Source organism: Pseudorca crassidens, chromosome 6, assembly GCF_039906515.1.
Source record: "Pseudorca crassidens isolate mPseCra1 chromosome 6, mPseCra1.hap1, whole genome shotgun sequence".
NCBI classification, from domain to species: Eukaryota; Metazoa; Chordata; class Mammalia; order Artiodactyla; family Delphinidae; genus Pseudorca; species Pseudorca crassidens.
The window spans coordinates 88,447,318-88,462,064 of record NC_090301.1 but is presented as its reverse complement, the minus strand read 5'-3'; the positions used below and the strand labels follow the sequence as shown (position 1 = coordinate 88,462,064).

Sequence of the window (14,747 nt, the reverse complement as noted above, 5' to 3'; positions counted from 1 at the left end):
ACACACACATATACACACCCCAAGAGCGATTTTAAAGATCTGGCAGTCTCAGAGAGAGGTCAGTTTATAATGGAACCAGTTCACATAGGACCTTTGCTATCTCCTTATCACTCCTAACCAATCTTACCCTCTCACCTCTTCCTACCAATGTTGAGAGGTGAGTGGGCATTGGAAACTAACTAACAAGCTGGGAGGGGTGGCAAGGAAAATAAATGCAGGACAGAAAAAGAATGAACCAAATATGCCCTCCTTTCCTTTTTTCTAGCCAGAAGACAATACATGTGGGGAGCAGGGAAGATTTGATGATACACTGAATTTAGAATTGTGACATATGTATATATAGTGGAGTGGGCATTCCCAAACTGAGTCTGTGTTTCTGACCTAACATGACCGAGAGGTCTGGCTGCTGCCTCGTTGTTAGCAGAAAGGATTGGGATTTGACCAAGTTTTGCTATGGGGTAAGGGTAGTCACTCTACTGAATAAATTTTAATAGTCAATGAAAGGCATAAATAAAACTTCACTTTAGATAGGGCAGAGTCACATTATTTGACATACGTGTTCTACAGACAATGACTATTATCACCCCCTAAAATCCTCTCATAATGGCTAGTTTCAAGGGAACTTGCTCAGCTGGCACTGTGGATATTAACTGTCCCCACAATTTGAGCTAGCATTTCCTATTTTAGAGCCCCCACAGTAAAGTCTGCCAAGACTAATTTATTAAACTTTTCTTTTTCATCAGAAATTTGCATTAACCTAAACAAAAGTACAATTACAGTCAGTGATTAGAGTATTAGTCCTACTAGTTTAACAGAGGATTCCCAAGTGATTTCTGAAGTAACAAAGATTACATAATGCTGAGAATAATTAAGCAATTAGGTTGAATGTATTTCTATTTTTTTAATTCATGGTAAAACTGGAAATTTATTTAAAGTGCCCCCAAATTTTACTGACCAGAATATTTATTGATGTAACAATCATATTTGTAATAATACTTCAATTGGTACTTTGGAGATTATCAAATATTTTCACATTCTATCTTTTGACCTTACCAGTAATTAAACATTTACAAGATAATAGACTTCTTTATAGAAACTTCTAGGGCTATTCTGAACTGTGTGTGTGTGTGTACGTGTGTGTGTGTGTGTGTTTGTGTGTGTGTGTGTAGTATGCTGTATTTATCCGTGCTTGTGCATGTATATATATGACTTTGTTGGGTGGAAACAAATAAAGGGAAAGATATCTTTTCTTCCGTGTTTACTATAACCTATTAGCAACATGGCCAATTCCATTTTTTATGATTTAATATATTTTAGAACCTAGATTTCAGTTTCTTCATATCCATGTCAACTTTTCTGACAAAAACACATATATTGGCTTAAAGTTTTTTTCCAATATCTCATATACTTCCTGAGAAACATCAGAAATTATGAGAAATATATATAAACTAAACATGAAATTGAACCAATGTTTTCAGGACTCAAATCTCCTGCGGATTCTGGGAAAACATCTTATTGATAGTCAACAAGAGTCAGTTATGTACAAATAGGCTATAACCTTGCTACTCAGCAGGACAACAATAACCATTAGATTCTCAAAAGTTGCAAATGCTTGCAAATCTCTTCTTAACAGTTTTAATTAAGAAATGTCTCATTACTGACAAATGTATTCATTATTTCCTTTAATGGTTGGTCAGAGGCTACATCTCTCAGAATTTTTCTTTACGAAAAAGTCAGAATTAAAGTCAGAAAAAATGAGATTGATATTCACCTGCCATCTAACGGCAGAGAGTAAAGGCTTGTTCTTAATTTTAAAATGTTTTGCAAGGCATAATGACTATTTAACGTTCATGGGAACTTTCTAACATAATTTATTAATGACATCTCAACAGGTTTGTTTCATCAACTGTAACACTCGATCTTTATGAGACACTAGAAATTCCTAGAGAATTATAGAATGGTGAAGTTCATTGAAATCCAAGAACAAATGGTGACCTCTAGATATAGAAAATTATAGTCTCACTCTCAGGTAGGTGTCATCTGGGAACAGATTGCACCCTATAACCTGTTTTGAGTGGCCACACTAGTCCTGGTTAAAATAGAGGTCTGGGAATATTTCTGGAGTTCTGAAGTGTGTCTTAAGTCGGTGTTTGTCTATGTGCGTGTATGTGGTGGTGGTAGTGGTATTACAATGATGAATTATCAAATAATAATTCATGGCCCAGGTATAATACCATACATTTCAGCACAAAATTGGATAGAACTGAGCTGAAGAATAGGGTTTGACTCTTCACATGCTGGACAGGCAATCACATAAATATGGCACTACCCTTTGATACTTTGACAATATGTCAACAGATAACCTCTAAACATGTCATTTGGAAGATATGTTTGTCAGAGACTGCCTCCCTAACTCCTGGCTACAGTTCTATTCATATCAAAACAGAGAGCCTCTCTTCCATGCCGCCCAAAGTTATTCATTGTTCTCTAACTTCATGGATCCTGTAAGTATCTTCAGTTAAAGGAAGACTCCGAGGTGTGGAAATGTGTACTTACTGCAGATCTCAATCAGGTAGAACCCATCTTAAGAAGTATATAAGGTCAGGGGTTCCCTGGTGGTGCAGTTGTTAAGAATCCGCCTGCCTGTGCAGGGGACACAGGTTTGAGCCCTGGTCCAGGAAGATCCCACATGCCGCGGAGCAACTAAGCCTGTGCGCCACAACTACTGAGTCTGCACTCTAGAGCCCGCGAGCCACAACTACTGAGCCTGTGTGCCATAACTACTGAAGCCCATGCACTGCAACAAGCGAAGCCACCACAATGAGAAGCCTGCACACCGCAATGCAGAGTAGTCCCCGCTTGCTGTAACTAGAGAAAAGCCCACAGGCAGCAATGAAGACCCAATGCAGCCAAAAATAAATAAATAATTAAAAAAAAAAGAAATACATAAGGTCAATATAGCAAAGCGGTTCAGAGCACATGCTTTGCATTAATTCCTCTGGCTACTGTTACAAATTACCACAAATTTGGTGACCTCAAGTCTGCAGTTTAATGATGAGATCTATTGAAACTACAGTTTTTCTGTTACAGCTGCAGGCATTAATAACTTTCAAACTCAGGAAAAATGCTTTGAGTGTTTTTTTTTAATACTTTAAAGATATGAAATAATGTGAAAGATATTTTAACATACCTTCTATTTGGATATATGTATCTCAGTATAATTAATTTATACAGCTTAAAACCAAGTACTGCACTAATAGAATATATACAATAATAAATTGAATACTAAGTTTTCATTTTTGTATTTTTTCCTTTCTGCTGGAAATTATAATTCATTCTGCCATGAAAAATGAATCTTGGACAAGACATTCAAGAATCTAAACATGAATACAATCTTATAAAGAACATCTATCTTGTCCTCTTAGAGAGCATAACAATTATATCTGCAAGAATTGTTACCAAGGCTATTGCCCCAGAATCATACTCCTGGCACTCCCTCCAGGTAAATTTGCAGAAAACCACAGCTAATCATATCCTCTAGCTGTGTTCACAGCACAGGAACAAGAGTCTCCCTATAAGAAAACTGGTGCAAGCTGGTTCAACTTCAAAAGTGGGACAAGTATCGCCCTGCACCTCATTACCATCTTATTGTAATAGTAAGACCCCTGTCTGTCTGCCCATGATGCTTCAACCTGCTTCCAACCCAGATGCCAGAGGATCATACAAGGACAGAAAAGAGGTGACACCCCAGTTCCAGGAAGAACCCGCCTATTCCCAGAAGACTAATGCATACACTTCCCCCTCATTAGCCTTGCCCTTAAAATCTTGCCTTAATTGTCAGTCCCCTGGGCAAGAAGTTGATTTGTGATTAAGATCCCACTTCTCCATTCTCCGGCCATTGAATAATGATTGTGCTGCTTCAATCTCAACTTTGGTTTCATTTTTGGCTCTGCAAACCCAAACAGAAAAGAACCTTCCTTCCCCCTGAGGCAGGGGCTTGGCCAGGCTAGGGTTCAAGTAGGGGATCATAAGACCTAATTTGGTAACAGAATGACTGACCACTTAGTCTATTTTTCGCTTGCTGTTGGCATCTTCGTTTATTTCTTTAGAGCACTTATCATGATCTTGTTCATTTGTGTGTTTATTTGTTTATTATCTATTTTTCACTATTTGGATGTAAACTAAATATGAAGCTTTGTCCTATTTACTGCAGCACTCCCATCACCTAAAACAGCACCTGGCTCAGGGAAGGCATTCAATGAATATTTATTGATTGGACAAAAAAATAAATCAAGTAATTAATTAAAAGAAATCAAGAGTATAAATTTTACCAGAAATTTTGTCAAAAAATTCTGAAGAGTAAAATACAATAAAGACTGGTAAATATTTTGTCCTTATAAAAGTCTATTTTTATTAAATCACTAATATGTCTTCATTTCATAGATATTTTCCATAATTATTGAGATATATGTAAGTACTTCAAATGGGCAATTTTCCTTTCTTATTTATTTATGTACCATTTTAGCCCACAATATTACACAAAGATTATGAGATATATCACATTTAGGAAGTTTGCAATAAAACTCTAAGAGAGAAAACAAAAAGAATGAACAGAGATGGGTCTTTTTTTTAAATGCTGTTTTGTTCTACATTAAAAAGGATCTGAGCTTGTAAAGAATATGTTCAAGATATTTATGTTTTATGTAAAAACAGCAAAATCGTTAAGCCTTCTACTTCAAACTTTACACATTTATCTAAGATTCAGAATTTCTACTAAGCTTACAAAATCATTTGTCAAACCAAGCATTACCTCTCAGTCTTCAGGTTAGTTGGTAGACTAGTTAAATGAGTGAATATACATAGAACTTAATTTTTCTGATCCCAAGAATCCCGAATTGTCATTTGCCAAATATAAGTTCTGTTTTGACATGTTAATCTCACAGCATAATGTGTATTATTATTCTCCTTACTGGTAAGAAGCAAGATAAACTAATAAAAAGACATTAAGCTGTCCCTTGTATAGGATAATCAAAATGTTAAATATATTTCAGGTGTAAAAATCGACAGGTTTTCAGAACCTTCCTACTGCCAAAGCAACACTGTACAGATGTGCCTGGCAGTCAAGTGGCCATTAGAATTGACCTCTGTTGCTGTGGTAAAATGCAAAGAACTCCAATGTCGCTGACTAGATATGGTTATCAAAGTTAGGATTATTAGCTGGAACATTCAGTCACAGCACAGGAACTGACACTTTTTGAAAAGAGCCCAAGGATCCTGTATATCACATGTCAGTCTAGGTCAAAATTAGAGCAATCCAAATGCATCTACTTAAAATATGCAAGTTTGTTGTCCTTCTAAAATTGTCAAGTTCCTATTATTCGTTATTGGATTACAGAGAAAAGTAGGCAGACAGCCTCTGCCTCATGCAATTTAAAGTAAAACTCTTGACTCTAATTAGACACTCCTTAGGTGGCTAAGTCATGGTGGATTTATATTGCCTTAATCAGTAAACTATAAAAAAAGACAAAAACAGGGATATTTTTCATTTTAGCACTTCATTTGTCGCTTGTGGAAGGTGTATTTTTATCATTAAAGTTTGATTTAAAGTGAACCTGAGTTGAATGAATAATCTTCTCATGCTGTCCCCAATCCCTCTAAAAGACAGGAGAGACCATCATGCATTACTACTCATGCTGTAAATAATTTTAGTCCGTTTCTCTACTTTTATTTTCTCTACTTCCTCCCTCTGATTCACTCTGTACTCCACCACCATATTGATTCTCCTAAAATATCTTTTTTTTTTTTTTTGCAGTACGTGGGCCTCTCACTGTTGTGGCCTCTCCCGTTGCGGAGTACAGGCTCCGGACACACAGGCTCAGCGGCCATGGCTCATGGGCCCAGCCGCTCCGTGGCATGTGGGATCTTCCCGGACCGGGGCACGAACCCGCGTCCCCTGCATCGGCAGGCGGACTCTCAACCACTGTGCCACCAGGGAAGCCCCTAAAATATCTTTTTATTCACATTATTCTTTGGCTCAAAAGCATCTCCTCTTACCCCTTCAGGATTTTATCCAAGCCCCTTCACCTCACATTTAAGGCCTTGAATTTCACTACCTTTTGGGATCCACAGCTCCTCTGTCATGATTACCTGTAAACTAAACCTGCAGTAGTGACCCACTTAATGTTCCTCTCATCCTCTTTCTGGAGCATGTGCTTTTTGGTGTTTTGTTTTTTTCTCATGGGATTCCTGGTGCTGAAATATACTCCCCTCCCCTTTAACATTCTTTCTTTACGATCTAGCCCAAATACTACCTCCTTCACAAAACAGTTCTCTGAGAATCCCCAGATAAAGACACCTCTGCCTTCCTGTGTATTCTTATTACACAGACATTCTCCATTAATCATGTATTTCTCTGGGCCAGCTTTGAACTTATTAAATTAAATGCTGCAGAGCCTTTATATTGAGTTGGCCAAAAAGTTCATTTGGTTTTAAGTAAAAATAAAACACACATTTTTCATTTTCACCAAGACCTTTATTGAACAACGTATTCACTAACCAAATGAACTTTTTAGCCAACCCAATATTTTGGGGGAATTTATATTATCTCCAAAGGTAGATTATAAACTCCTTGAAGGCAGTAGCCATTTCCTAACATTTTTTTTAATCTCCTATGATAGCTAGCACAGTGTCCTTCATATAATAAGCATACAATTAATGTCCCTAAATCAAGGATTTTTTAAATATTTGAGAAGCAAACTGTATATACGAGGAAACTGAGGTCCAGAATCATTAGTAACTCGCCTAAAAGTGACTAGCAGCCAGTCGAAGATTCAGTTTGCTTGATTATTAAAGATGCTTTTTACTTATACCAAAGTTATATTATTTCATTATTGATCTGTTGTTCTAAGCCAAGTAATTTATGAAACTCACTGATCTTAATAAAGTATATGCATATATGTTTACATATTATATATAATAACATATATGTATTTGTAAATAAAAATAGGTATAAACAAAGTTTCTCTGCAGATATTATTTCAAGGGTGACTCTAAAGAGCTCAATTGTAATATAACATCAAAAACAATATGCAAGAATCGTGAGGACAATGGGAACACTGATCTTTTTAATGAACTTTGAGTGACACGACCAATATTCCAGTGAGAACCAAGTATTACAAAAGTCTCCAATGTCCTGTTAAATCTTATGTTCTACCATATAACACTGTAAACAAATAACTGTAAGTCTACATTTTCCATGAAGGTGGATTAATAGCTCAATTTAATTCCTGTAATACTTATAATGTAGTGGACAACTGCAAGTTCAATTTTATAATGAAGGTTTTAATAAGTCAGTATTTGGAAAACATGTTGAAATAATGTTACTCAAGAAATAGAAATTAACAAATATTTTAAAATCAACAGTAACTTGGGTTCTGGTTAAAGTTAGTTTGACGTACATTGGATTTATCCTTTTAAATAAATGTTTTGTCTCTGGGCAGTTTGATACACATTGTCACTTACCATCTTTCAGGATGGTTTCTCGCTCTGTGCCATCTATCTTCTGCCGGCCAATTAGGAAACTGGTGGTGTCAGCAAAGTAGATATAATTGGTTTCTGCATGAAAATCTAAAGCACGAGGGTTTACCAGATTTTCTATGGGGATCATGTATTCATCAGCTATCTTGGTATTCAAGTCCATTCCTCTAACAATTCCTGGGCGTCCTTTCCCATAAAAGAGGAACAACTCATTCTTTGGTCCTGCAAAAGAAAGATTACAAACATAAACAACCGATGCTGCCTAATCTTCTTTACTCTGCATAATGCCACTGTTTAATTAACTGGCACAATTAACATTTTTTTAAATTCAGTACCAAAAATTAAACCCTAAAATATGCCAAATGCATCTCGATGCAAGAAGGCCAGCTAATTGCGTTACTTTAGTTAAAACAGAAATTACTTCTGTGAATAGGTTATATTTAGTTAATTATTCTTTTGCCTGTAACTGTATAGCAAAAACAAGACAGATCCTTGGATAACTTATAACTGTAAAATGGAAATTTATTAAAACATCTGGCACATTTAATTTTACAATTCATTACAATCTATCTAACGTATCTGTAGATACTAACTGTAGCATTCATTATGTTTGACAGTGCTAAAAACTTCAGAATATTTAAAACACACCCCCTCCCTACTCAGAGTTTGCATCTACAGACTGTCAGAAGCAAACAAAAAGAATCACACAGTATCACATAACTTGCATGTGAATATATTATAGTTTGTATAAACGTGATTTTTTTTTTTTAAGAAATGAAATAAAATGCCAGTTACAGTGTCACTTCTTTCTTCATATCTTAATTAGAACGTTAGAGGCTGATGCTGTCTGCTGGTAACTCTTATGTACAACACAGCCTTTATCAAAAACTAAACAAAACAAAAAACTGTGTCCTGGGTTAAAATGCAAGAATCAAGGAAGCTTTTTCTACAGAATGAATGAACTCCTTCAGACTTTTATATGAAACTACATGCAAGGCTCTTGTATTGCTAGGGCACGTTATACTCAGTTTAGTGTACATAATTTTGAAAGGAATACTTCATATGGAAAGGAAAACATACTAGGTTTTATTAAGAAAACTGAGAATACATATGACTATTATATTTGGATAACCATACCATAGTGAGATTCTTAGTAAATTAAAATAATTACATTATAAAATTTGGAGGAAAAAAAATAAGTAATTACTCATAAGCTCAACACCCTCAATGCAAACTATATAATCATTTTATGTATTTTCTTTCTTGTTTTCTTTTAAAATTAGTGTTAATGAGTATTAAATATATATAAATATTTACAAAATGTTAATATTTAAAGAATAAAAAATAAAACAAATCTCATGTACCTAGCAGAGATCTTAAGAATATTTCCAGAACATTAGAATGCACACACATGCCCCAAACCCACCCCCCTTCCATCCCAGAGACATCCAGTATCTCTGGTTATATACAATAATATGGTTATTATGTTTACCATGCATTTTTTAGAAGTTTTGCCACATATGTTGTTTGTATTTCCCAACAGTAGACTGTTTAATTTTGCGTGTTTGAATTGCATGTGTGCTATTAATTTTATTCTTATTACATACTTTATATTCATCTATGGTTGTTGCAGTATCATTCATTTTCATTGGTGTGACTATTTCAAATTTAATTTATGTAGTTATTTTTCTAATGCACACTAATATAGAAGAGAATATGTTTTGTATTCTTCTTTTATTACTAAACCTTAGCATTAAGATTATATTCTGTGCTGATCCTTTTCTTTCTTTCTTTCTTTTTTTTTTTTTTTTTTTTGGCTGTGTTGGGTCTTCGTTGCTGTGCATGGGCTTTCTCTAGCTGCTGTGAGCAGGGGCTACTCTTCGTTGTGGTGGGCGGGCTTCTCACTGTGGTGGCTTCTCTTGTTTCAGAGCACAGGCTCTAGGCATGCAGGCTTCAGTAGTTGTGGCACGTGGGCTCAGTAGTTGTGGCTCGCGGGCTGTAGAGCGCAGACTCCACAGTTGTGGCACATGGGCTTAGTTGCTCCATCGCATATGGGATCTTCCCAGACCAGGGCTCAAACCCGTGTCCCCTGCGTTGGCAGGCAGATTCTTAACCACTATGCCATCAGGGAAGTCCCTGATCCATTATTTTTGTCTTACATTCCTTCAGTGTGATCAATATATGATATTTGCCAAATCACTCCTCAGTTGATTTTATCTTTCCATTATTATAACACTGAGATATGCTTTTTCCCATATCTCTTAGTATACATTTCCAGAAGTGGAATTACTGGGTAAAGAATATTAACATCCCTCTTTCTCATTACCCTCACAACCTCTCAGTGTCTACCTACTTGTTATTTTCTTTAAAGATACTACCTTACATTATTTATTTATTTATTTATTTATTTATTTATTTGCGGTACGCAGGCCTCTCACTGTTGTGGCCTCTCCTGTTGCGGAGCACAGGCTCCGGTTGCGCAGGCTTAGCGGCCATGGCTCACTTGCCTAGCCGCTCCGCGGCATGTGGGATCTTCCCAGACCGGGGCACGAACCCGTGTGCCCTGCATCGGCAGGCGGACTCTCAACCACTGTGCCACCATGGAAGCCCCTATCTTACATTATTTAAAAGTAGATTCATTTGAAAATTAACATTCCTGAGTATTCCCTACCAACATCATATGCATAGATACTTTTGTTTTTTAAAAAATTGGGATCTTATATATGCATTTTACTACTTAACTTTAAAAATTTAACAATACTTTGTTGTGTCATTAAAAGGTCTTCAAAACATTCTTTTCAATGGCAGCATCATGTTCCCTGCTAGAGAGGCAACATAATATGGTCAGCTACTTATGTACTGTAGGATATTTAGATTGCTTCTGGGTTTTTTGTTATTATACATACATTTACAATGGATTTCTTTAGTCAAAAGTAGGATAACTTGTTAAAGGATGTTATCAGTTTTATCTCTTTTGTATGTTATTATCAAATGTCTAATAGTGGTATCAATTTCCAGTTCTATTAGCAAGGCATAAGAATGCTGGTTTCACCATATCTCTTCTTGCTAACATTTATTTTTGCTTGTATTTTTAATTGATGCTTTAATTGGTAAACCTGGCACAATACTTCATTGGTTTAATGTATGTGTGTATATGTGTATGTGCACGTGTGCATGTGTATGTATATTTTAAATAAGAATGGTAACTATTTTTCCCATTGTTTTATTCAGTCACTTTTTTCAATCATTCACTACCTGAAGTTTCTTCTAATGTGTTTTCCTATACCATAGACAATTGAAAACTAAAAACTACATTTCACAGACACCGATATAGCCATGGCTCTAGGCTCTAGTTTTGATTTAAGTACCTAAAGTCAGATGTACTAGCTTGAGTTTGGAATATAGAAATGAGACCACTTTTGTTGCTTCTGCTGGTATTTATCTGATGGAGAAACTGAATTTTTCCACATCAGTCTTTTTCCTTTCTGTATATCAAGAGACAAGGAAGAGGGTATCTTTTTGTTGTGCTGTGTTTTTTTTGTTGTTTTATTTTCCAGTATGACATATTATTTCTGGAGCTAATAGTTTTGGTGCAAACTTCCTAATCCCTAGATCTCAGCTAAGATGGTGTGTTTCTGAAACACCATGTTTGCCATTTGTGGCTTCCCGATGCCCTAACTTCTGATTACCGTAGGTGTTCCAGCTTAAGCCAGGCTAGTTTGTGGTGGTTTTGAGGAAAGTTCCCAAGACCCAGTCTAGAAGCTGCTGCTTCAGGCTTCTTAATGATTTTGTAAGTACCTATTTGTGTTTGATCCTTTCTGCTTAAAATAGCTAGAATTGTTTCTGTTAATTTAAATGTAAATGTACCCTGATTGATCACTACATTAGGCATGATTGAAGCTTATGCAACTCTGATCTTATGTTTCTCCACCAAACGTGTCTGTGTATATATGTGTGTGTGTATATGTGTTATATATGTGTGTGTGTGTACACATATATAAATGTACATATACATATATACACACACATGTATATATGTATGCATAAATGTGCATGACTGTATTTCTGCATGACATGCCATCACTTCCCAAGTGGTAACCAGAGCAGTTTAAAGGCTGGGTACACACACACACACACACACACACACACACACACACACACGCACACAAAACTACCCCTATCTTGAGGCTTCTGACACAAAACCTTCAATTATCCAGAGGATTTCTTGAACATGAGAGCTGGTGTCTCTACATTCCTAGCATTTGATACAAAGCTGGACATAAAAAAAAGTACTAAAAGGCATGTATTTTATCACAGTTAAGTCTCTTGGGTTCTCAATTTAAAAATATTTGCACTATGAATTCTAACCACTTAGACTTAAAATTATAACAAATTTAGAGATCTCATTTCATAGTCCTCAGCAAGCATACGATAAGAAAGCAAAAGAGATGGCAGGGCAGTGGTCAGAGAGGGAGCACAGACAAAAATAAATCAAGACAAAATATACACTGTAAAAAGCAGTCATCAGGGGCTTCCCTGGTGGCGCAGTGGTTGAAAGTCCACCTGCCGATGCAGGGGACACGGGTTCGTGCCCCGGTCCGGGAAGATCCCACATGCCGCGGAGCGGCTGGGCCCGTGAGCCATGGCCGCTGAGCCTGCGCGTCCGGAGCCTGTGCTCCGCAACGGGAGAGGCCACAGCAGGGAGAGGCCCGCGTACCGAAAAAAAAAAAAAAAAAAAAAAAGCAGTCATCATAATCTTAAAAATTATGGTATTTGTGGGACATCTAAAAACCAACAGTCTCCACATGGACACCATTTCTATGAGGGTTATTAAAACTACATCTGATTATGCGGACCCTAAGTAAAGAACTTAATTAATTTTTGTGTAAAAATTTAAACTTAACAAGAGTAATGTGTGAAAAATATTTATTAGCTTATTTAAATAAAGAATAATTAAGTTATTCTAGCATATTTCAAAAAATAAAACAAAGATATGTCCAACTACTAGATAACTTTTTAAAAAAATTGTTAAAGAGATTGATATTTAATTAGTATAGCTCCAGTTACTTGGAAAGTGAAATAATGAAATGAATTTCATCCCCAATGCTGGATAAAGTGAAATATTACTTAATGTGGATTTTTGTTGGACTAAACACACCTATTACTAGAGGCAGAATCTTGGTTCAAAAAAGAGAAAATCTGGTTAACCGATGATTCAGGCTCATTAGATCATGAACATTCTTTAGGGAATTAAGGAAAGGATCTTCCTAAAAATCTTCCCTAAAGTACGGTTCCCAAAGATCCATAAATTTGGTGACTCTACAGCCCAATTAGGTTTCTCATTCACATTATCACACACATACAAAAGAGGAAAAAAAAAAAACAACTAAATACTGATTTTGAGAAAAATGGCTTGTACACATTCACAGGCAAATTTGGCCTGATGATGTCTCACGTTATTACTGATGCTGATGCTCCTAATTAATACTAAGAACCCTATTCTGAAGCATTAGCTGCTGGCAAATGTTTGATTTTCAATAACGTACTTTTGCATGACCTGCCATCACTTCCCAAGTTGAAGCCAGTCCTGCAGCGACAGGTCCGTGCTTTGTAACTGCTGCTGAGCAGACAGATGTGTGAACATCCCCCTGGCATTCCGTATGGATCCACTTCACATGCATGGCTTCTGACTACAACAAATGAAAAAGAGCATGCTTGAAATTCTCCAAAGACAAGATAATTATGTGCATCAGTATGTTGAAACTTTGACAGTGCAAGAGGAAATCCTAGCAAAAATCTATATACCCAAATATTTTGTATCATAATCAATTGGAAAAGAGTTTAAACCCCAAAAAAGAAAAGGTAGGGATTCGCCAAAATCCTCCTAAGTCTATTTTTTAAAAAAATTCTGAGAAGATAAAATGCTTTTATATTAACCTGAACTGTTTACATGTAAGCAAAATAAAAGTAACATGGTTTTTTGGTACATGCTTATTGTACTTTTAAAAAATACACTTTTCTGGCAAATATAAAAAAAATACTGTTAAAATATCCTAGGTTAGGTAGTTAGGCAGAGAAAGGATTTCTTCTGAAATAATCTATTATATGGGCACCTAAATTAGGATAAATTTAGGTGCCCATATAATAGATAGGTGCTTCAGTGATTACCTTTATTGAGAAGTGCTGAGATAAATTTTTTTCTTCAATTTTGAGTCCATTGCCATTTGGAGAACCCTTCCACAAAATGAATTTTGTGTGTGTGTGTGTGTGTGTGTGTGTGTGTGTGTGTGTGTGTGACTATAATTGTCAAAAGGAGAAGGCTGAGTCTTCATGTGGAGGTTATGGAATAGAAGGCTGTTTTATGAGTGTAGACAGTGGAGAAGAAACAAAAATAGGAAAAGTACTGTATGGAGAGGATGAAAAGAAGAAAGGCCAAAGAGAAAATGCTGTAGTAGGAATAATACCAGTAAGATTTTATGTATTACTGTAATTATATTTCTTTTCAATCACGACTTTCTTGGAATTGTCATGAGTAATATGACAATTTTCTTTTAATATTAAAACTTACATGCTTTTGAAAATTGTGCTATGTTCTTTTTGTATTCTGCATTCTCTAAATGAAAAGATAACTGAAATGTAGTTTAGTTTTTTGCACAAGAGTGTTGCTTTTATTTTCCAGTCTCATCCCATGTCTATACTAGATCACATCTCCTCTTTCCTACTTAGCAACTCTCCAGTTTCTCACTGTCTTGTCTTCATTACTTTTGCTCTCTGCATTGGATCATGCCCATCAGCATACAAATGTGCCATTATTTCCACATCTTGGGGGGGGGGTAAAAAACCCTAATTTTAACCTTAATTCCCACAGCAATCCTTCAATTAGCTGCCCATTTCTCTGCTCCACCTAATATCAACACTTTTCAAAGTTATCCTCGCTCATTTTCTACAATTTCTTTCCTTCCTATCTTTCCCAGATCCTCTCTATCCAGACATCTCTTCACTGCAACCTGCTCTTGTCAGATCCCTATGAGTTTCATGCTGCTAAATCCAATGGCCAATTGAATGTAACAAGCTTCTTCTCAGTCTCCTCTTTTGGTTCTTCCTATTGTCTTTGACTTCTCATTGTTGGAGTGTCCCAGTGTGCTTTATTTGGAACTTTTTTCTTCTCCATCTATAGTTACTTCCTTGGTGACCACAACCATTTTCCTGGC

At 36.1% G+C, this 14,747-nt stretch overlaps 1 protein-coding gene across 1 annotated transcript in view; it reads right to left on the bottom strand.

Annotated features, from left to right (window-relative positions):
* The window catches only part of LRP1B (LDL receptor related protein 1B), a 1,616,178-nt gene that overhangs the window by 779,792 nt on the left and 821,639 nt on the right, over window positions 1-14,747 (bottom strand). The window contains exons 11-12 of the mRNA XM_067742376.1: window positions 13,083-13,226; window positions 7,522-7,758 (exon numbers count right to left, since the gene is read on the bottom strand). Coding sequence (XP_067598477.1) covers window positions 7,522-7,758; window positions 13,083-13,226 — 381 coding nt within the window. The remainder of the gene's footprint in view (window positions 1-7,521; window positions 7,759-13,082; window positions 13,227-14,747) is intronic.